Source organism: Haliaeetus leucocephalus, unplaced genomic scaffold (assembly GCF_000737465.1).
Source record: "Haliaeetus leucocephalus isolate CR32 unplaced genomic scaffold, Haliaeetus_leucocephalus-4.0 Scaffold339, whole genome shotgun sequence".
Classification (NCBI taxonomy): domain Eukaryota; kingdom Metazoa; phylum Chordata; class Aves; order Accipitriformes; family Accipitridae; genus Haliaeetus; species Haliaeetus leucocephalus.
In genome coordinates, this window is record NW_010972775.1 from 4,021,587 (window position 1) to 4,045,874 (window position 24,288).

Below are 24,288 nucleotides of genomic sequence, written 5' to 3' on the forward strand. Positions count from 1 at the left end.
TGGGCGCTGGGAGCAGCTCGCTCGCTGCCTGCCCCTGAGGTGCTTGGCCGTTCCCCCGCCGGCTCCGACGCCCGCAGAGCGCTGGCTGCGCCTCCAAAGCGGGGCTGTGGGTTTTTTTTTTAAAGAAGAGAAGTAATATGTTGCAAAGGCAGAGTAGATCAGCCATACTGGGCCATCCCTAGCGTTAGTTACGGGTTTTCCTTTTTTTTTTCCTCTTCATGATTTTGTTTTTAAAGTGCTCCTCTGAAGGGAAAGAAAATGCGACTGGTGAGCACGATCCGTTTGGAGCAGGACGGGCTAGCCGGCTTGGTTGAGTGGGTTCTGTGGAAACGTCTGGGTAGAAAAAAGATTTCCGTGGAAATCTGGTGGGTTGTGGTTTTGGAAGTTGACAGGGTGTGGTTGGTTTTCACTTTTGGGGTGTTGATTTTGAAAAAAAAGTGATGTATGGCAGAAGTCTTCATCTAGACTGCTTTGGGAGGAAGGAAGAGGAGGAGGGAGAATTGTTTCCTGATAGTAGCAGAGGCTCCTTATCACGTTGCCTTTGCAAGGACTCAGACTCACAGGATGAGAGGTAAACGTCAGGATTGTTTTACATATCTTTCCTTTATTGTCATGCTTAGGAAAAAAACCCAAGGAAACCATTTCCACTCAATAAAGAAGAAATAAATTCTCCTGAGTAGCCATTATTTTTGATTGCTATTGAGGCATATATTTCCCTCAAGGAATGTTCTTGTGCATTGAGCGTGAGTTTTCACATGAGCTGTGTTCTTTTTTAGCAAGATCCTTAATATTAGAGTATAAGACTTAAAGTTATTAAACAGCAGAACTTCCTATTGAACATTGGAAAAGGTCTTTCTTATACACTTATTTAATAGTGGAGATTTGAGCAGTGATAATAAATGCTGAGATTGTAGAACATGATTGTGTAAAGGTCTTCAGTATTCCCTTTTGATAAATATAAATGTTTGTCAAAATAAGGAATCATTAACACACTTTACTGAAGAGTAAGCAAGTTATTTAACTGGAAAACTAACATAACAATAATTTTAACTATATTTGGTTGAGGAAAAGCAGTGTAATTGGCAGTTTTGCATGCAATCACACGTAAAAACTACTTTTTCTTTGTATCACCATAACCAAAGTTTTTATTGCTTTCCATGAATCTGCCTGTATAGCCCAAGTGTTCATGTTACAGAAGTTAAAACTGCAGACTTGATGTAAGCTTTGATTTTTGTTAGTTTGAGGGGGTTTTGTTTGTTTGTTTTTAATTAGTATCTAGTGATTTTTATGTGGAAATCTACAGGAAAAGACATAATGCATGTTTTGTTTTGAGGATTCTTTTTGGAGGGCCTTTGTTGAGAAACATGTAATTTATGATTAGGCTTATAGTGGGAAATACTATATGCCACCTCTGTAATAAATAACTAGTCTGGCAAACAGTACTCTAGCAGCAGCCTCGGGTGTTTTCTGCAGTCATGAAGATACAAATCATACTCAACACCCATGCACAAGCGTAAGGAACAGGGAGTTTCCTTTTTCATATTTTTCTTGGTTTCTTTTAGTTTGTGATGTTACTGCTCTGCCTGTGCTTTTTGTATTCTTTTTTTTCCTGTAGTCTCTAGGAAGGAACCTGCATGGACTGGAGCTCTCTTCATGTGTCCCTTATGGGGATTGAGAAAAGGTGCCAGTTAAGGAAGTCAAGGTCATTTCTGTAATTAGCAAAAAAAAAAAAAAAATTTGTGTCATCTCCCTCTCGTATTGTTATGATGCTTGCTCTAAAGTGGCCAAGTGATTGGCCATAAAAATGCTATTATGTTATAGGTGTTTATATAATAAAAAAGGAATTAATGAAAAACTTGAGGGATGTTGCAGGACCAACTGGTCTTTTGTGGCTGTGTGATTCACCAAGGGGTAAGGCTTTTGCAGCTGGAGTTAATTTTCTTCTACCCAACACGATGGTTCTTTAAAGCCTTTAAAAACATTTTTCAGCTAAGTTAGGTAGACACAGAATTAAGAATGAATTGAGGATGTTAAATTAAAAAAAACCAAAACACACACCCCCACCCTCCCCACGACTGATCCAGCCCCTGTTGAAAACAAATGTGATTTAATCTATCAAGCAAACGTTACACGCAGAGCAGGAGGAATAAAGTCAAGTCAAATGTATTCTTCACCCTCTAACTCACATGCCTTGTTTTCCTCAATTTGTTGCTCGTTCAAAATTTCCAGATCTTGTGATCTTCTTTCCCATTCAGTATTATAAGCTGAGAAGAGCAATAAGAAAAAAGCAACTGGAATTCCAGATTGAAATGATGGCACTGTTGAGGAATGCATTATTTCTTTGTAGTGCCTCAGTTTGTTGTTAATGTAGTGATTTAATCGTATGGATTGCTCAGTCTTCGTCATTTAATCGGAGCTGAGGACTGTATGATAGACTTGGGGCTTGTTTTTCAGTTTGATAACAATTTCAGGAAAAATATACTGTAGCCTTTACAGCAAATAAGGCAAATTGTTCATAATTTGGAAGCATAGGTAACCAGCCTGGCACTTGCATGATTGTAGCTTTCCTATATATTTCCAACAGTTAAAGTATATTAGAAGTTAAGTGTGTGTAAAAAGCTTTTCCATTTAAAATATACAACAGGTACCATCACTTTAGGTAAAGAAGCAGAGAAAATTGTGTACTTCATGAAGTATGGATAGATTATGTTTGAGAATATTTTCATGGAAAGGACCTGATGATGCAAATACTTGCTGTAACAGAATGCTGGTAATACAGTCAAGTGAATATTTGCCTGTGTTTGCACAGTGAGGTTGGTCATTAAGGGAGAAAAGAATTAGCATTATGAATATATATAAATGAACAAAGGGGTCATTTCTCATTTATTTTTAAAGCTGTGTCTTATAGTGACACAGTTCACTTTCTTTTGAAACAAACACTGGTCAGTGATGATAGACTGTGTTTCTAGTCACTTCTGCGTGGATAACTTCTTTGTGAGCAGTGGTGAATTGGGAGGGAACAGAAATTGCACAGACTTCTTTAAGAAAAAACTTTTCTGGGTTATTGGCCAAGTAGTAAACATTCCAGACACTGCAGATTTTGGAGCCCAGATCCTTGAAAGTATTGGGACACCAAACTTGCTAAAATCAGAATTATTTAGGAGCTTTTAGTCTGATTTGTCAATAAACTTCAAGGATGTGGTGGAGATTAATAATGGGGTGCTCAAGCTGAAGTAGTATTGTCGTAGGACCTAACACCATTAGGGCCTAACTCAGCTTAGAAGGTACCTCAGCAGTGAAGGTGATTTGTTTCCTGAGCTGATCCTGCCCCCCCTCCTCCCCCAACTTTGCTGGTTAGTGGTTGCAATGCTTTAATTAAAAGTTGGGCTGCCCTCCAAAAAAAGCCATCTGACTCCAAATCTGCTGTTTGAGCATAGTAAGATTAGTAAATCTTAAGAAATGCAAACTTCCCGGTGATGTTCCCTTTTACAAAAAAGCTTAAAAAAGCTTGAGGGAGAGTTTGTCTGTGTTCAGAAGAGGATTGTGGCAAGAATTTTCCTGAGTTTCCTCAAAATGTCACGTTTGCTTGTTGCATTTCTTTGGACTCTTCCAGGAAGTGTTTGATATTGGCATACATGTTCCACCAGTGAGTCCAGGTAGATGATGCCACTGGGTAGTTAGTTTCCCCAAATAATTCTCCTGTTTGTGTCATGTGTGCATCAGAAGGCGGCAGTTCCTGCAGCATCCTTAGTGGGAGAATATAGGGGAATGGTTTTAAGTCAATAACAATAATTTGCCATCATTTATATTGAAAAATACATGGGACTCTTAATGTCTCTTCACTTACAGAGTCTTGGGTTGCTACTGTTGCCTGTAAGTTTGCAATAGTAATTCCTTACCGTGCATCAGTTCGGATGACATTTTAGTGTTTTTTCTTCTCACAGAAATGCCTCCATTAAAATGTGGCTAGCTAAGGTTTGTTCTTACTGCAGTGCCACGCAGTAGTTTGTACAAATAAGGATTTTTTCTGAGATCTGATCGACGCTGCACCTAGTTATATGTTCTGTCTCTCATGGTGGGCAATAGCCAAATACTCAGAGAAGCCATGAGAAATGGGGCAAGCATGGAAGTGTTCCTTTCTCTGACAGGTAAAGTGAGTTAAAAAAAAGTTTGCAAATTTGTCTTTTGCTTAAGAGTAGGGGAAGAGGGAGACAAAGTATTCTATGTGTGGTTTTAAAAGAAAAAAAAAATCCATTTCAAACAGCAAGCTTCAAAGATTAAATTTGTTTAAACAAAACTCATCTTAACAGAGATTCTCAGGATACTCCTTTACTTGTAAAGTAAATAATTAAGATGCATGTATAAACTCAGCAAAAACTGTTCAAAGGGAGTGGAAAACTCCGTAAGAGAAGGAAGACCATGTATGGGAAGGAAGGAAGGCAGGCAGAGTAACAGGCAGGGTGCAGCTGCAGGGTACCGAGTAATTCTTGGGAAAATTACTTAAAACAGGGGAGTGAGAAACTTGTACTGGTTTGCTATCCTGTTTTATATTGAAGGACCATAACTGCTAACTGACCCATTGTGTAACAATAACATCACTTGTAAACTGAGGATGCATATGTGCTGCTCGGCAGAGAACAAATGCAATTGGGAATTTAAAAGCAACAACTAGGAGCAACTCCAATAAAATCAATTCATGGTTTTCTAAAGACTATTGGGCAGAGGGTAATGGGACAAATTGTGAAAAAGGCTTGTTAAGATGAAGTAGTCATGGGCAGAAGTTAATTGTAGGTATAACTTAGATTGACTCCAGGTGAATTGTCTCATTAGCTATGTTGTGGTAGCAAAGAGAACCACTTAAGTACTACATCCTGTGTTAGTGGAAGCTCTTTGAATTCTTGGTGGTTTTCTGCTGGAGCATAGTAAAACGTTGCTTTTACAAGGCCTGTGTTTGAGTCTATCTAAAGGGTGTATAAGCTCTCAAATTTACTGTAAAGGAAGACTTGCCACTGGATAAAACTTCAAAAGAAATACTTCTGTGCTAGAAATAGAAGGGGAGACGTTTACTCTTTGCAAAAAGTGCCTGGAGTCTGTAGACTTAAAGCCTGCTGCTGTGGTCATTCCAAAACTGCCAGTGATGGTTGTGTGGATTGATGTTTCCCGCTGTCCAGTTCTTTGACACTTTCTAAGAAACCTCATAGACACTTCTAAACTATTCTTTTCCCATGTCTTTTTTTATGAGGGAAATGTTTTCCTTCAGTTTCCTGTGAGCAATCAAGAATAAATAAAAAACTAATTTCCATTTCAGATTAGAAGTATCTTGCTTACATACCTTACCAACTGAGAAAAGTGAACCTGCTATGTCCTCTTGTATCACTATTTGTTTTTTTTTTCGCTACTTGATTGGATTTATGAATGTTTATTTGATTTATGTATCTTATGTCTTCTTCTGTGTATGATGTATTGAGAGGAACTGGAGCAGGAGCTCCAGGAGTCACTGTGTCTGTTTTCTAATTAACTTCCTTGCACAGTGCTTCAGAGCCATTTGCTGTAGGATGTTGTGGATGTTAAAGCTCATAAGGGTACAAAAAGCCAAATCGTAAAATAAAAAGCTGTCTCTGTGATTGCTAAACACTAAGATGGCAGATTACTGAGCCAGAGAGAGCACCCTGGGGAAACATCAGTTCTTGTTTGCCATATTGCTTATGTTCTGTCTTGTAATTAGCTGCTCTCAGGGTCAAAATATGATGGTAGATGGATCTTCAGTTTGACTAGACCAAAAGTGTTCTCATAGAAAAAAATGAAGACAAATCTGTGCCATTTATGTGCTTCATGTAGCACTTACTGTACTTCCTTTGTAAGGAAATTGGTGTTGTTTGTTGCTCTTCATTCTTTTGCAGCTGTGCCCTGCACAGGTACCCTCTTCAGTTGTGATAAACAGAACAGGAAGTTATTTGGAATTAAGTTGTCTTTAAAGAGTAAACACAGTCATTTGCCCAAGTAATGAGGGTTTTTCATTGGTAATGCCACCAACCACTTTTGGAGAAGGTAGGAGAAAGACTGGCTAAAAGGTAAGCACTCTGTGTGCTTACAAGCCAAAGGACTTAGGTGCGTGTCTCTTCACAAGTGTTAACTTTTTGTTCTTGAACCTACCATGTTATTAGTGTCAGGTATTTGTTTTAGACAGGCAGCTGAGGATGTATGTTGGAATAAAAATGACTTTTCCAAGTGACCACCTGCAATGTCAGTTACCATCACTTAGTATCTTGTTGATATTTGTAGATTGTCATTTGACACACGTTGAAATTACTCTTTTAGCTGTGATTCTTACTGAAGCTTAAAGATGTGTTTGAATTCTTGCTCACTTATTCATGTTAATGACTGTATGCTTGTAGAGTAAATATTCACGTTGGGTTTTTTTTGTTTTAAATATGATCTTTCCATAGTTAGTTAGCTCATGGGATGATGAGGTAACACAGTATGTAGACTTAGTCATTAAAGTAAGAGGCTTTACAATGCATTATTAATCTGTTGGTTTCTGCTAGTAATAAAGCAAGTTAAAAAAAGAATATGAGAATCTTCCAGAGTGTGTATGAGAGCTTTTTTTTTTCATAATACAGTTTTGTAGTTATATATTTAAACGCTTTGTGTGTAAAATATAAAATGCTGCTGCTGCGTTCTCTAATGTTTGAGTGTAAAACTGGAGAAAAAAATGCATGTGACTATTTCTAATGGAAAATGGATTTGGCATGGAAGTCAGGGATGTGTATGTGTGCACAAGGTACATCTAGTATGTTAGTGGTAGTTTCTGTTAAATAATATTGGTTTTGGGTGATGATACCTTGCTGGTCTGCAAATTATCTGGGTTGGTTTTTCTTATTGCACTTGGAATTTCTGTATTCATATACCAAAGAGACACACTGATCTCATCAGTGCTCTGGTTCTTTGTGTTGTAGGCTGCAACTCGTCAGGATATGACATACTGGCTTCAGGAACTTCAACAGAAGAGGTGGGAATATTGTAACAACCTTGACGCAGCAAAAAGGGACAGCCGAACTTCCCCAACACCAAGTGACTTTTCCAAAGGTCTTGTTGCCAAAGACAACCCTGGTAGGTTGAAAATTTGAGTAAAAACAGAATGCATATTTCTGTTCGTTGTCAGTTAATCAGTGCAAGGCATAGCACTTGGATAGAGAAGTCTTAGGAAGTTTTTTGTCACAACTTGTTATCAAGTAACTCTATGTAAACTTTGCATATGTTGATGATTTATTTAACATAAATGTAATTTTATGTGTGATTTCATATCTCTTATGAAAACTGTTGATTTTAAAAACAGATTTTTAGAAATGAAGTAAAATGAAGTAGTCTTATGGCTAGGTGTCATTAAGTGGCAAAGTACAGTTTAGGTTAGATAAGTTGTCTTTTAGTGGTTGCAATATCTTAAAAGCTTAGTGTGTTAAGTATCCTGAGATGTAAACCCCATTTTTTAATGGGAACGGGTATATTTTGAATTCTGAATGACCATACTTTGTTTCTGAAAAAGTATGGTGTGGTGAATCTGTCTGACTGTGATAAAAATTTCCTGCCTTTTAAAACTGGAAGGCAGTTTGCACTGATACTACGTAAGTGAAATTCAGTCTCTGCAATACCTTTAGCCAAGCAAAATGTAATTTTAGACTAGTGTCAGAGTTACAAAAACATATCAGTGTATTATACAAAGTTATTCTGCATTTTTTACGGCATTGGTCAGGCAGTTCTGAATTGTTTTATTCGTGAATCATTACAGAAATGGATCCTTGCTGATTTCTGTTACCCATAAATAAGACTGAGTAAAATCCTGTTCTGTGCCAAGTTAGATGTGTTAGTAAAGCTCTCTTGGGTTTAAACAGAGTCTTGATGTCAGACATATTTCATCAACAGATTTTATATTTTGTTGATTTCAGTTTGCTCATACTGCAAAACCAGAAATGTTAAGCTGTGGTCTTCCCCACCCTTCTCTCCCCTCCCCTAGTTCAGATCCCATGCTGCAGTATTGTCCTCTAACCCAGTTTACTGCTTTCATTTGAGGGCAGTCTGCTTGCTCAACCACAGCTGCCTTGAGAGTTTGTGTTTTTGTAGGGGCTCAGCTTGATGTTTCAGCTACACCAATCTAACAGCTAGTCACTACTTAAAGAAAAGCCCAGCTCTCTCCCTTGATCTAGCACCGGTGCTAGTCTCACCCTTCCTTATGCTAGCGCAGGGACCGCAACTAGCAGGAAACATCTTTTTCTCCAGGTTAGTTTTTGGCCAATGTAGCTTCCTGTAGGAACAGATGAATGCCAGGATTAGCTCAAGAGAGTTGTTGGGAATGCAAAGTGGGATGGTTTTAGACCACCTTTCTGGCAGCAGACAGTCTGGTTAGCAGCTTCTCAAACCATATGCAGCTTCTCAAACCATATGCTGCAAGAACACAGGTATTGATGTGCAAAGATATAACAGCTTGCAGGTGTTGGAAGGGGTAACAGGCTTTTGCTCTTTCAAACCTTTGCCTTCCTACCTTCAGCCCCTCATTTTCTGCTATGTAGTCTCCCTTTTTGTATTTTGTGGTGTTTTTCTGATCCTGTGCTGAGTTGGTTGAGTTCAGAAGTTAGCCAGAAAGGAAGGTTGTTGGTTTTTTTACTGCTAGGTTAATGAGTGGAATATATTTACTGGGCATCAGGGGACTTCCAGAGCTGATGCAAGGGAGGGAGCAAGGCATAGTGGCTAAATACAGGAAGGCAGAGTGAAGGGGCAGGCAGGACTGCCCTCTTTTGGCAGCAGACTGTTGGATCAGATCAGCTATAATAAGTAACTTGGCCCCAAAACTCTGTTCTTTCTTGTTTGTGCTACTTCCCTCAGAGCTTAAGTACAGTGTGAAATTAACCTGCTGGCACTGTAGTCTGTGTAGGTACTGTTCCCTCACTCTTGTTTTGCGTCAGATCTAGCAATCATAATCCAGTCACTTTAGATCACTGAACTGATATTTTCCTTTCTTGTAAATTGTTGGGGGTTTTCTGGATCAGCAAGCTGACCCATTTGTGGTTTGGTTTTTTTTTGTTGTTGTTGTGGTTTGTTTCTTTATATGTTTTTTTTTTTAATTGTTAGTATTAAATCCAGTGCAGGGAATGCCAAGATAGAATGCATGGGCTGAGTAGACCCATCCATTTCAGGGCCAGCCTGCAGTTAAACTACATTATGTAGAATTTGGAACTACATCTAGAGTATCTCATTTTTGAGGACAAGACACAATGATGACTTTGTTGTCAACTGAAGTGTTTAAGTAGGGATTTCTTCTGGGGAAAGTGCAGAGAGCCTGAATGATTGATGATTGTTTCTTTTTTTTTTTTTTTTAAACAAGTATTCTAAAAGTTTCCTGTAGAGTTGAGGCACTCTTTAAGGCTGTGATTCCATATTGATGACTAAGATATGTGTCTTGCATTAAAAAAAAAAAAAAAAAGTGAATGTGCATTTGATGTGCTTTATACTGGAGCATAGAAATTGGTTTGTTTTGCTAGTGCTTGAATACAGATGCTATCACTACTGTTTTAAATGGGGAAGTAGCACATCTTCATTTCAGAAACAAAATTGCTCACTGTAGTCCTGCCTGTTTTGTCCTGTTCTCCTTCCCTGCCCTCCCCCCGCTGCCCCCCTCAGTTCAGGAATCTGCACTAACTGGAACATAGGTAAAGCTAAGGTACTGCTTTATGGATCAGGCTTGGTAAGTTCTTAAGAATTTTCAAGGTAGTGAAAGTATTCTTCAAAAGTATACAGTGAAAGTATTTTTCAAAGTGGGCTGTGGGAAAACTAATGTTAAGAAAATTATTCTGTAGTATTAGTCGTGGAGCTGCCTTACTGCTGTGGAAGTCAACTAAATGATTTATTCTTTACAGGATATGGGATTTTTTTTTTTCCTTGGAATTGATTGAATGTTAATGTAGTTTTTATAATTTCACTTCTTAATTATGCTGTTCCTCAAGTCTTAATTTGAATTAATAAAAAATGGTATGTCATGTATTTATAAGATTGTTGTGTTTTGAAATAAGTTTAAAAACGATTATTTTTTTCATGGTGATTGCATTAACAACCACATTACATTGTTGTGCTGTACCTGCTGTGTAGTCCATACCTCTAACCAATCAGCTGGCTGGTGTAAGCAGGGGATCATGTACAATGAGCAACCTCAGGAACTCAGAGAAGATTCAGCCAGACTGATCAGCCTGTCTATTAGAGGAAATGGCATTTATTAGAAATTCAGCTCTTGAGCAATTCATTTACCTGGGCCATACTATAAAGAGATTTTGTAGTCTTGTCAGATCATACAGGTAGAAGATGAAACAAGCTCTAAGTATGAAAACAGCATGTTAGTATTCCAGCCTGGTTTTGGGTACCATTAAGTTTTTGGTGTGTGGTTGTTGGGTTTTTTGAGGGGCGGGGGCATGGGGTTGCGTGGGTTTTTGTTGTGGTTTTTTTTGTTGTTTGTTTGTTTTAGTCGAAACCTATTCTGTTATCTTCCCCTTTATTAGACAGTGAATATGATCAGAAGTTAGTTTTATCTAGCTTATCCTAGCTGAATTTTGTTCAACTCAAACATCCAGGGTCCAAAAGAATTTGAAATTTAGTTTGGCTGATAAGGCACTGAAGAAGTTTCTATCAGCACTGTTCATAAAATACGTCAAGGCAGTGTAATTTGTACCTATATTTGAAAGATGACATGATATACTTCTGTTTCAGATACCATTTTTCAAGGGTTTGAGAGATTTGTAGTGTCAGTGATGTTTGATATATTTTTTCCTCACAAAATGGTCTCTCTTCCTACTTCTAATCTTCGATATGGGCTAAATAAAAGTAACCCTCTGCTGAGTAATTGGAGGGTACAGCTTACTTAAAGATGGCCTTGCTGCTAGTGCCAAGTTATCGTCAGAACAAAGACTGAAAGGCTAACCAGTGATAAAACAGGGTATTGTGATTTCCCAGGGTTTTTCCCTTCCTGCAGAGAATCATTTCAGTCAGAAGCCTGTCTGATGTGTTACTTTATAATATAACTGCTCAATCAAGTCTGAGAGTGTTCTCAAGACTTTTTAATCCACATCAGTTCTTCATGAATGATACAGGGAAGGGTCTGAAAATGACATTTGAGCTTATTTTTAACTTGCCTGTTCAGAGAGTTTGTAGAAGGCCATAAACCACTTTATGCTTCTCTATAATGCCTTTGCTATTCATAATGTATTCCATACTCTGCATTTCCTATTCCCTCTGCCTGCTGGAGGAGGGGTGAGGGAGAAAGCAAGCTATCTGGGATAATGGAAACACTGAGGTAACATATATACTACAGATTATACAGCACGTGTTGGATGGTGTGTGTGGTATGTTGGAGACCTGGGTAGCTGTTCTGGATGAGCTTGGATCCTCTGGACTTTATTAGCTCTGGCTCAGGGCTAGTGCCAGTTCTTGGCTGGTTCCTGTGGAGGCATTCAGAGCCTGGGTGAGTTTGCTGGCATGTGTGCAGTGCTGGGCCTGAGCTGCACATCTGCATGGCTCTGTGCCTGAGCTGTAGATTTGCTGAAGTGCACAAGAGAGTTTGGCTGAATGAATTTAGGTATGGCTGCATTCAGCTTAACCAGAGCTAGTAAATCTTCACTGATCCAATAGCTCTCTGACGTGTCTGCAGTGCCCATGCTAATGTTCTTGGCTCTGGGAGCGCCCAGGCTGAATTTGCACAGAGCTGGCTCAAGTCCGTAAAGCTCATTGACTTGCAGCAGCAGTGTCACTTTTGGGATTAATAACTTCTAGGATGAAACGCACCCTGGAAGCTGTGTTACAGTATTTTTGTGACACTGTTCCTAACTTAGGAGTTCTGATAGACCTGAGCTTGTTTTACAAGGGGGTTTTGTGGATTAATAGAATTAATCACCTTAATTTTTATGGCTTTGTAGCAGCTTAAGCTAGATGAATCAATATTGGCTAATTGAGATTGTATATCACTCATGAAATAATGCTTCATGAGCATCACACGAGTCCTGTTATTAGATGTATGTGGCTGCACTGAGAGCTCACTGAGGAAAACACTTTGCTATTTTTAAAGTTCATTTGAACAGAGCGTTTTATAAAGTTATGTTGCAATTTAAAATAAACCCCTAACTACATTACTAGCAGGCTTAGTAGTATATGACTTTATATGGCCACTATTCTTTTACTTACTGAAAGTTTTGCCTATTTTTCTTTTTTTCTCTTTCTCTCTCTCTCTTTCTTTCTCTCTTTTTTTTTTTTTTAAACGTAGATTTGAGTATCCTAAGTCAAAATGCTTCAGCAGAGAGAGCTAGAAATATTCTAGCTGTGGAGACTTCTCCTACAGACCTGGTGGGGGAACAAGCAGCTTCCCAACCTGCACCAGTCCAACCAAGTGCCATCAATTTCTCGCTTAAACAATGGAGTACCGAAATCAAGTAAGTTGGGAAGATGGGAGAAAGAGTTATCATGAGATTGATAGTTGCCAGCAGAGACTATTTCCTACTGAAAGATGTATGTATGTGGTAGGCAGAGCGTTTTAGAAGAACTGAGGGTGATGGGGTGGATCAGTACATCGGACTGTATCTTTTCAAGTAAACTGTTTCTTTATTCTACTTATTTGTTTGAAGGGCATAGCTGATCATCGTTGTGTAGCATTACTGATACCTGAAAGGGAGACTCAAGTCTTGTAAAGCACTTCTAGTGATGGCTTTGCTTTCTGAACCCAAACAGGGAGCTGGGAGTTGTATTCCCAACTAGTATTGCTTTTTATCCTTCATTGTGTAATGGAGCTAATTGTTAGCATTGCAGTAGCCATAGTATTTAGTGCTTATGAAGTATTTTTAGTGATGAAAATCAAAACAACATAAATCATTCTTCTTAATTTTCTTCTTAAAAAAGCAAAAGCGCCTGGCACAGACTTGAAATCGATGTAGTTTGAATTCCTGAGCAAAAATGTGGCAGACCCCTACTGAACAACAGCAAAACCACTTCTTATCCCCTCACTCTTAATGAGTTTGCTCTTTAGTATTAATTGCTTTAAGGAAAGCAGTCCTACTGGTTTTCAGCTCTCCTGTTACAGTTTCTTTCTAAATGTTTTTACACTTTGCCCACATAGATAGATCTTCTGCTTTACTCAAAGGGTATTACAGTGCTATTACAGAGCAGTTCACAGAGCAGAGCTGTAGCTTTGGCTAACTAGACCACATCCTTCTTGAGCTGTGAGTAAAATGTTGTTGTTTTCATCAGCAGTGTTGAGTTAAACATGTTCCTTTTAAAGCTTCCTGTTAAGCACAGAGATCTGAGAGGTTAGGAAGTGTTGTTGTTTTTGTTTTTGTTTGTTTTTTTTTTAGACTGCTGTGTAGACCATCATTTAAGTTCTAGAAAAGATGGCTTATGGCTGGATTAAGAAATATATAAGTTCTAGAAGAGATGGCTTATGGCTGGATTAAGAAATATATAAATCCTGTTACTACATGTCCTGTTTAAACTGGTAGTCTTGTATGTTTTCTTGGGTTTGCATAGCCACTTTGCTTTGGTAGAACTTAAATTTGGTCATAATAGAAGGAAGATAACATGAAACAATTTCTTTTAGGTGAACTCCTGTATACTTGAAACAAGTATTTCCAGCTTTTAAAAGCTTTTTTTTTTTTTTCCCTTTCCTTTCCTTTTTCTGAATTGGATATGGATACACTTTGGGGAAGTCTAGCTAGAGAGCAGTGTCAGGGTAAACTGCTCAGTATTGCCTGGCTGGTGTGTGTTAATGTTTCTTTGGAACTGACCAGAGAGGCAACAGTGGAGTTGTGGATTGGGAAGCACTTTTGGTTGGAGGGAAATGTTTCTGGTGGCAGTGGCCCAGCAGATACTGCAGGACGGTATTCAAGAGTTCGCCTTTCTCTGTATAGCTGTGGTCCTAATGGCTTGGAGTCCTTGCAGATCTCTGGGAATAAACATGTAAGAAGATTTCACAGTGAAGGTCTTTCAGGCTGAATGGCACCCTCCCCCATCCCACTCTTCCTGGAGATACTCAGCTGCAGTGGTTCATCTGTCTGAAAACATTCCTGGGAAATTAACATTGATTGTATCTACTAACAGATTTTTTTTTTTTTTTTTTCTTAATTCGGGGGGGGGATTATATGGAGTGCTCTAGTGCCCCCATGTGCTCTAAATTTTAAAGCAGGCATTCCCCCCTACAAGCTGATACCTGTGCAAAATGGTGTCTTTGTCAGGATTGCTTGTTTTGCTCAAACATCCTCTTCTGAGCTTTTGAAAAGTCATTTTGCAGAGCATTTACTGAGCCAGCAGCTAAAAACTGAAGTGTGTGTGATGTGTACAGTTGTGCACTATCTCTGGCCATGTATCCTACCACTGGCATAAGAGTCTGATAACCTTGTCAGAAGCTCTTTAGCTGCATGGTAATATGCTAGAATCTCTGACACTTATTCACATTAGCATACACCTTGCAGTGACATGTCTTAAAAGCTATGGACTAGCATTATGCCTGCCTGTTTTGAGCTAGCAGGTTGTAAGCCCTTAAGTTCCTGTATCTAGTAATATAAATTTGCTCCAAGACTTGAGTCTGTAGCAGTTTTCGCAAGAAAGGTCAATTTTCTTCAGCATAGGTTTGGTTAGGGGCAAGTGGATTTTCCTTCTAATGGCTATCCTCAGTTGCTCCAGAGAGGGGTAGGGCATGTAAAATCTTAATTTGGATTTATTTTGCATAAGTATGAAAGATGATCATAACTACATGCTTCCACTCCCCATATCTTTTGTTCATTCAATCCTGCAATGAGTGATGCCCAATTAAGAAGCAAAACTATTCAGTAATGGTGCAAGGGTCCTTCAGATGACAGCCTTTCTCATTACACAGCTTTGGTTTATGCTCAAACTGTTTTGAATGGAACTCCTATGAAAAAGCATTAAGTGGTCCTGTAAGTCTTGTATTTTATGTGCAATCTTATTTGTCACTTCTTGATTGACAAGCAATCTTCTTTTACTAGGCTGAACAGCATTCGTTCAGTGTGTATCACAAGAAGGTCTAGTGAGTTGTGTGGAACTAGGACAAGATGGTTAATATTTTCATTAAAGTGAAAGCTAATTATTAATCTTGGAAAAATAAAATGACATAATAGTGTGACTATAAAAACTGGTGGCAAAAAAAGCCCCACTAAAATGTTAAAAACTCTATTGCAGTAAACATATGCAAACAGCAGTACTGTTGTGGTTGATTGTTTTCCTCCATTCTCCAGCAATTCTATGCAATTTGGGGCTGGGGTGGAATCCAATCACCTTGGAATATGTGTGCACTATCCAGTATCTTATTGGATTATGACTAGTTTTAACCTCAGTCTTAGAGAATGGATCAGGGTGTTTCTAAAACTTCAAAGAGTTTTCTCTATATTGCTGGGAGCATGTATTTATCTATTAGATGTCTGAAAGACTTATCCTTCCTCCTGAACACACTTATGTGTTTGACAGAGAAGCTGTTGCTATAATTGCATTTGCATCCTAGGTAGCAGTGGTGAAATAATCATTGAAGAAAAGTGAGGAATATGTCTTGGAGTTAAGCTATGTGTATGTTTACAGAAACTAAAGTTGAAACATGCTTTTCTACTATTTAAAATCTATTTTCAAGTACTAATTGGCATATATAGACATTTAGGCCTGATTTTTTTTTTTTTTTTAAATCTTTATGCTGTCAGCTACTTTTGTCTCTTATTTATGCAGAATATAGACTTGGAAACATACTGAATTACAGTAACCTCAAGTTATATAATCATAAAATAAGACTTAAATCCAAAACATTTAAAAATACAGAATCATTAGATCATATGATCAGGTCTTGCATGGTTTGACTGGTTGTACTTGTCATACTGTGCTTAGGAAAATAAATATTGTTTTTTTAAATTCAACTACCTACTTTTAATCTAATAGAAAGCAATAAAGCAGTGCTACTTCAGTGCCCTTAACAATCCTATGCAAAAGCTTTACAAAATTCAGCATCAGCTAGGATTATTCATGGGCCTAACAGCAGTTTTTGAAGAAGCTTTTCTAGAACTCATTTGACTTCTTGTTCCTTGTGATTTTTTTCAAGCTTTAAAAGGTGGTGTTCAGACAGGCTTTAAATACTGAAATTGACCAAGAGCAGAGCAGGCGGTTGTGGAGTTGCACAGTAAGAGATCAGCCACTATTCAGAGATTAGCTGTAGAGATGCCAGCTGACACTTATTAATTTTGAGTGTCCTAGGAAATAACATCAATCATCACCCAATTTGATCTATTTAATTTGAATGGAAGGTCTGAACAATGAAATGAGGCTTCCGGCCCCCAACAGAAATTGTGATTCTTTCTGGAAGAAATGTGTAGTATAATTCGGTGTTTGTCAAGTTTGCAAACTGATTGTTGAAATAGTTATTTCTAGTATAATAGTTTAGGATTATTTTTAAATTGTACTTGATTATTTTTCAGTTCACCAGACTATAGGAATTTTGCACTGCATCATGATTAGCCTAGAGTTCACCTTGATCAGATGTTAAATCTCTTGTGAAGCTGAAAGACTGGGTTGGATCATCAAATGATCTTGAAGGTGTAATATGGGTTACTTTCGGCTTAAGGTTTGAAGAGTAAGAAGAGAGGATGTGGCTGATTGAGTGAAAGCATCTTTGTGGGCCTTCATCTTACACAGACTGTGTAGAAAATGCTGAGATACTAAATATATTTACAACATTATACCTAAAACATTAAACTGGTTCATATGGATTGATGTAGAATCTCCTTCTCTAGTTGAACAAAGACTTTACAATACTGAGCTACATTAATACTCATGGTCATAACTGTTGACTTAAAGATTTCTGATTGCATGATGGTTGTGGGGGAAGCTAGTAGGGTCACTTCATCCTGCTCATGAAATGTATTGTTCTTCTATAGAATTATCTGACTGGAATTTAGAGGTTGCCTCTGAAATGTTCTTGCAGATAATTGGCAACATTCCACCTTAGGAAAGAAAAACTGCAAAGGAGTCTGTCATCAGTGATTCAGCTACTGCAGGTCTCTTGGATGATCCCAAGTTTGACATTAATCCAGAATGTGGAACTGTAACATATATATGTTTTGACTGCATGCTGTTCTGTTTAATGCTTGGCAGTTATCTTAAAATTCTAAGCTACAATAACTGATCAATAAAGAGATGCTGCTTCTAAATTTTAATTTTATTTTTTCCCTACTGCCAAAACAAGGATAAACCAGAGGATGACACAAAAGACTGTAGTGGTCTCCTAGATATTAATATTCTATTACAGCAGAATAATTCCTCTGTTCTTGAAACATAGCGCTGTTGATAGCAGGTGCTATTTAGTAGGATATGCTTTATTTTCTTTGAGCTTTTATTTGGTATTGGTTTTGTCTGTGTTTTAGCTACTGTTTCAATTGCAGTGGTTGTCTTGAAAACCCCTTTATAAAAAGAATGCAAAATGGAGAAGTCATTGTCACTTTTCCTGCTGTCTTTTTCACAGAAATTCAATGTCCTCTTTAAGAAAAGGAAATAACGAAAACCGTAAGAGCATATTTTATACCACTGAAGAGTGGGAATTGCTGGATCCAACCCCAAAAGACTTGGAGGACTCAATGGCACTGGAAGAAAAGAGGAAACACTTGGCAGAAGGAAGTAAAGGTAGAAGTGGGAGGAAGGAACGGGAGCGTATGCCTTACCTTCTCTAGAATAGTGTACTGTGTTATGTCTGTCTCCAGGAGATAAGGGGAAGTTTATCTTTTCTTCACAAACCACATCAGAGCTCTGTAAATTCTTTTAAAAAAATTAATTCCTTATGATGTGTGTGGAGTCCCCTGCCATTCAGATACAATAGAATAAGTACGAAGCCCTGTTATCCACTGTTTCAGGTTCCCTGAGCATGTTATCATCTCTAGTTTTGTCACTTGAGTTGCAAAGTTACAGGATCAAGGGTAATGTTGAGGCTTTTGATTACTCAGCTGAGTGTCACCCATTGAAGCAGAACTGCCTTTAGACTCTGAAGTATGTATATGCATGTTATATTGGCTTGCTTCTGAAATGGGGGGAAAAAGTAGGGATGCATATGCAGTGATAGCTCATCTATGCATAGTAACTGGTTCTCACATTTGACCAGTGTCTGGAATAAACTTGTGAAGACGTTTTTACAGCTCCTTAAGAGCACTGTAGCTGACATCCAAGTGATATAATCTGTTAGAAAACATCCTTCTCTCTAAGAATACTCCTGTGGTTATGTAAATGCAGGTGAAACCATACACTGAATGCCTCTTAAAAGAACAGTATGCTGTGATATCAGTGATGTTTTTGCCCTGATCGCTTCTGAGCTGTTAATTATTTGAAGCAAAGTTTACCTTGGCATAGTTGGGGGATCTTTTATTTTCTGTAATGAATGATAAAGTTGTCTTCATGTCTTATTTCACAAGTATTAATTTACGAGCTAAATCTTTTATCTGGGAGGGGAGAAGACTTTGAGCTATATATTTTTCCCACCAAAGGAAGTCACTTGGAAAATGAGGCATGTTTAACACTATTGTATTGGGCTGTTTAAATGCTGTTTAAAGTCTAATTTTAATGAGCATATTTTTAAAAGGAAATCTGAATGCTTTGAAATGCCTTTTTACTAAGTGAACTGAACTAGAAGAAATTGTTTTATGCAGGACTGAGTAGTTCAGCTTTTCCATTCGATTTTGGCCGCATTCCACACAAAACAAGGCGTCCATTAAAAGACATGATTGGATCAAGCAAAAACCGGAACAGCAGTGACTCTTCTCCAACTGAGTGGTATTCTGGTAATGGCAACAAACTAGTCTCTGAACTGCAGCTGAAGTATCAAAGCCAGCAAGAAGAGTTGGAAAAGCTGAAGAAAGATCTTTTGAGCCAAAAGGTAATTAAGCTTTCAGACAAAATGCACAAAAGCAAACATCTGGCAGGTGATTGTGAGTTTACCCTTTATGGCCATCTAACTGCATTAAGAGCTGGTGGGTTGTTCTAAAATAATGGTGCTAAATGAACCTTTGTTTACAAAAAGTCTTGCAACAAGAAGGACGGAGTTTTACATTTGTTGAAGATTAGATCCCAGAACAAAACTTTCATTTGCACAGTGTTCGGTAACTTGGTTTATGTATCTTTCTTATTCTCTGAAGCCAGCTCTCTCAGTGTCTGCCAGGATCCTGGCAGATAATCGTAGCTTCTTTCACCATTAGTACATGTATTTCATGAGGAACTTCTCCTTTCAAGTCTTTTTTTTTTTTTTTTTTTTTTTTTTGGTGGTGGGTTTTTGTTTGTTTGTTTTTTGATTCTTTTAATTCTGGAGGAGAAGGTCGTGGAATGGGGCTGAGTTCTATCTCTCTCCTTTTTTCTTTTTTTTTTTTTCCTTTTTCCTTCTTTTTCCTTTTTTTTTTTTTTAAACTGCATCATCACAAATGGTTTTGCAAACAATAGGCCTAACCATAAATCTGTGTGTGTAGTACTGCCCTCATACAGTGTTCACGCATGTGTGCCCTCATAACTCAGATATATTAAATACCTTGGTTTTATCTAAAAGAATTTCTGCTCATTTTAAGAAGAAATGTTTTTTAGGTCTTATATGGAGCTGCTACTTTTGCTAGTTGTGTTTTCCATTGTGTGAAACGATCAAATGGAAATGAAAGAAGGAATGTATGAGCCCCATATTTACACCCATTTTAGGTGTTATCTCTCCTAGGAGTACATTTGTGCTCCTGAGCCAGCTTCTGTGAGAAATCTTACTGGTCTAGTGCAACATTGTGTTCACAGCTGCTTCTGTTTAAATAAGAAAAAGAAAAATGATGTCTTGGGTAGCTAGAGATGTTCTCGCTCTTGATACTGGGCTAGATTTAGAACTGTGATCAATGGCAGTGGCATACAAGTAAGACATTTTTCTGACAACCTGGGTGACTAGACAGTTTTTTATACTGTAGTTAACTCTTTTTAGAGAGTTGATAGGAATTGATAACCTGCTCTGCAGCTGCTGCCTACAGGCAAGATCTGTCCCTGTTGTCTCGGATTCTTTCATAACGTAATGACTATTGGCATGCATGTTATCAGTCTGGGTTTTGTTATTTTTGATAAGTAGAATGGTCAGTTGTCACTGAACTATGGCCATGAAATCATCCAGCTGTTTAGTAACTGTTAAAAGTTCAGTCCAGTAGCATTAAGATAATACTTGTTAAAGTACAGTGAACAAAGGAAGAAGAAAATCTAGATTCTCAAAACCTTTTCTTCAAGGTCCAAGGGTTTCTTCCCACACGTCTCTAAAGACTGTAGCTTGATATTTGATACTGTAGACCCAGCTCTCTCCTGTTCATTTTTTTTGCTGTGGGGAAACAAAACCAAATCTGTTGGAACTTTGTGACATTCAGTGGTTCATTCTAGGCATATCTTTATGACTTTCCAAGTCTTTGTAAACTTCCAGATACATTATTGAACTTTCAAGTTCTCAGGAATTCCGTAAAACCAATTCCTATTTCTGTCCTTGTATTCTTAATTAGTGTCAGAGAGCTATTAAAAAAAAAAATAAAAAAATTCCAGTTTCCTTGATAAGTATTGCAAATGCTTCTAGGGTTAAACTTGCCTTCCCACGGTTCCACAGTGTTAAACCATTAACCAAACATGGGAAACAGCAAAGGTAATAATTCAGATTAGTGAGACTTGTAAATGAGCAGTCTGCTGTTCTTTATTCCTTGGTGTTTATTGTTGATCTGGAATATCGTCCTTTGTGTTTGTTTTGGTTTTGTGTTTTGGATTTTTTTTGTTGTTTTTTGTTTTGTTTATTTTTGTGTGTGGTGGTTTGTTTTTTGTTTGGTGTTCGGGGGTTTTTTTTGTTTGTTTCTTTGGGGTTTTTTTGGGGGTTTTGTGTTTTTTGTTTTTTTTTACAGTTTAGCTTTTGGAGAGCTTCAGGTAGTAGCTAAGGCAAACTCTTCCTTTTACAGTATTTCTTTTCCTTTTAAGTTTCACTTTGACTTATTTGCATGTAACAGCCTTCACTTCTTGAAAGTCATAGTAGGATCTCATTCCAGCAAGGAAGTAGGGTTTTATTTTCAGGGTAACTGCCTTAAAAATCAGCTTCTCTTACATGTGTGTACCCATGATTGCCCAAGCAAAACACATAGGTCTTTCGTGGAAGTGAATAAATGTTGTAGTTGTCCAGGATCTATGCAATCCTGTGAGCAAAGATACTTGTCCTTTTTTAGTGTGAGGGAATAGAAGATGAAAATGGTAGAATTATTATAGATGTGTTTTCAAAAAAAAGTGCTAGTTCAGAGCCTTCGATGCTGTCTTTTTGCAAAGACCACAAAAATTCCTTTTCTCGCTTGTGATAGGTCAGTTAATTATTTGGCTGATTCTGTGGCAGGATTTTCTAAACAGCCCTCCAAAGACTTCCTTTTCATCAAAGCAGCATGTATTTTTTTTTTCCTTTTATTTTCTCTGCATCTGTTAGGGAAGAGAGCAATTAGTTATTTTTCTCTTTTCCATTCTATAATGTTCACCTGTTAATTTTTTGGGCTTAAGCCCGCTTCCTATTTATCTTCGTACAACAGGGCTTCTTAGAAGTAAGCCTTTTTTAGCTTCCAAATAAGTGCTGGGCCACAGTTGTCAACTGCTCTTCCCAAACCTGTCGTAGCCTTTCTAGGTAGGATCCTTAGCTCAGTGAAAGATATTTAAGCCATCTGTATAGGCCAGTCATTGTAAGGTGTTAGCCTGCTAAAAATCATGTCATGTAAGTGTTTCCTTTTTTCCTTAAAACACCACCATGAAGTCTTTTGTAAGCTGGTGATTCAGATGCAGAACCCATTCCAAAGCTTTCTTTTGCTTGATGTTAGATTTCTAAGTTATAAAACTTAGAAACTTAAAACTTCATTACTATCTTTTTTTTTTCTTTTTTTAAATTCTCAGGAACTTGTGCGACTTCTGCAGCAAACAGTCCGATCTTCCCAATATGATAAATATTTTGCAAGCCGTCTTTGTGAGGGGGTTCCCAAAGAAAAGTTAGAGCTGTTGCACCAAAAAGATGACCAGATTTTGGGTCTCAACAACCAGCTTGAAAAGTTAAATCTGGAAAAAGATAGTCTCCAACAGGAAGTAAAGAATCTGAAATGTAAAGTTGGAGAACTCAATGAGCAGCTGGGTATGTTGATGGAAACTATTCAAGCTAAAGATGAAGTGATCATGAAACTTTCTCGTCAACTCAGCGAATGTGAGGACAATACATCCTCTCAAAGTGGAGCAGTAAATTCTTCCATGGCCACGTGTACTAATAAGGAACTACAGGAACTGGACAGACTAAAAGTAAGAGTAATGTCTCTGTCTTGATGGATAGGGAAATCTCTACTCCCTATAAAAACTACTTTCTAGTCTGCTGTACTGTTTGAGGAGATCACTACAGCAGTTCTCCAAGATATTCATCAACTGAGGCTTTCTCTCCTTGGAATCTACACTTTGAACTGTTATGTGGCAATCTAAACAGGACTTTCATACTTTGAGCTGGTCTGTACAGCTATAGTACAGCGTCCCATACTTTCAGTAATTTAATCATTGGTGGTGTGGAGGAGGAGTGATGTGAGAAATAATCAAAGGAACGGGAAAAAGTGAGGGTAAGAGGAAAATATAAGCATGGAGGAAAACAGCCAGAAAGCTTGCTTTTTTTTTTTTTTAAATATTTTTAAGTATCAAAACTGAGGAAACAAAAGAGCATGTGGAATGGCTAAGGGAAGCTCTGAGGAGGAAAAAGGAGGAGGCATATAAGAACTTGTTTTACTAATGCTGCTCCAGGTGTTATCAATGCATTTATTTATTTATTTTAATCTAACCTACCTCAGTGAAGGTGTCAGAAGTTCTTAATGGAGTTACTGAAGTTACCCACTTTGCTCTAAACATGCTTTCTTGCCTTTGGATAAATGTTGTATTCCAAATTAACATTCCAAGGGATTTGGAATACAAGTCAGTCATTTAAAATATGTGCAAATGTTCATAATTTTCTTTCCTATATGTGAAACTGGGAAGTTTTAGAAAATAAAATTGAAACTAGAAATCGATGGTCTTGGCAGAAAGCAGACTGAAGTTTGTAGATGCTGTGGAGTGTGGGAGTATTGTAATTGTTGGGAGGGTTCCAACATGCCCTCATCCCACAACCTCAGGTTTCAGAGGTAGTGCTTGTAGCCTGGAGCTGAGTTGATGAGGCAAGGAAGCTTATTGCTAAGGATTTATATTTTTGTATGGAGGCAGACATCAAACTTGTACTTTAAATGAAGACTGGTGAGGGTAACCAAAACCCAAGGGGTGTTTGCCCCCACTTCTTTTATTGTATGTTATGTGCTTCTGGCTGATGCGCAGCACCATGATCTCTCTGGTGCGTTCAGCATGCAAGTTTCTGTTCTCCTCCCCACTGGTGCAGCCTTGCAGGGCTGGGCCTGCCCCGTGACAGCAAGCAGCAACCAGCTGCCTTCTGCTGGGAGTGTAGCACTGGAAGGGTTGCAAGTGAGGCACAGCGCCATCCTGTACACCTCTGTGCTCATATTTGGCCTGTGTGTTTGACCTACGTGAAGACTAAAAATACTGCTTGATCCTGATATTTTTAATGATAAGTCCTATTAGTAGCTGCTTGTTCTGTATTCTAAGGTATACTTTAACTGGTAGGCATTTGCTGTTTGTAAGATTATTTTTTTTATTAAAAATCCAGTTTGCTTTTTTTATCAACAGGACAATCTTCAGGGTTATAAGACCCAGAATAAATTTTTAAATAAGGAGATTTTGGAACTTTCTGCTCTACGAAGAAATGCAGAAGCAAGAGAGAGAGAATGGCAGGCAAAGGTCAGACTAACACAGCATGTTTTCGTTTTGGCAATGTCTAAAGCAGTTTTCAAAAATTCATTTGTAAATCTACACAGGGAACGTAACCATGGAATGGAAATGGAACGACTTAAATGTATTAAATGTGATAGCTAAAAAAAAAAAAAAAGAAATCCCCCCCCCAAACCCAGTTCTTACAGACTAATCTTTCTGAATGGATTCTTGAAACAAGTAATTGACTTTAAAATAGTGTTGATCAGTGGAACTTTTTCATAACTTATAAACACAGGCACGTATATTTCTGAAAACATTGTTTCCTCAGAATTAAGGCTATAATAATTTTCTTGAAGTATGTGGAAGACAGGATGTGTAAGGATTTGATATGTCACCAAGTAGAACTTTGTCCTCCTGAGCATGAAGGATGACTACGGTATG

General features: G+C 37.9%; 1 protein-coding gene across 5 annotated transcripts in view; it reads left to right on the forward strand.

The window, feature by feature from the left end:
* TBC1D2B (TBC1 domain family, member 2B) overlaps positions 1-24,288 on the forward strand; it is a 37,131-nt gene that overhangs the window by 1,697 nt on the left and 11,146 nt on the right. For 4 of the 5 annotated variants that reach the window (XM_010571676.1, XM_010571679.1, XM_010571678.1 and 1 more), the window contains exons 2-7: positions 6,957-7,110; positions 12,296-12,461; positions 17,534-17,691; positions 18,705-18,931; positions 21,961-22,353; positions 23,764-23,874. In XM_010571676.1, coding sequence (XP_010569978.1) covers positions 6,957-7,110; positions 12,296-12,461; positions 17,534-17,691; positions 18,705-18,931; positions 21,961-22,353; positions 23,764-23,874 — 1,209 coding nt within the window. The remainder of the gene's footprint in view (positions 1-6,956; positions 7,111-12,295; positions 12,462-17,533; positions 17,692-18,704; positions 18,932-21,960; positions 22,354-23,763; positions 23,875-24,288) is intronic. The other variant, XM_010571677.1, reaches the window with a different exon arrangement.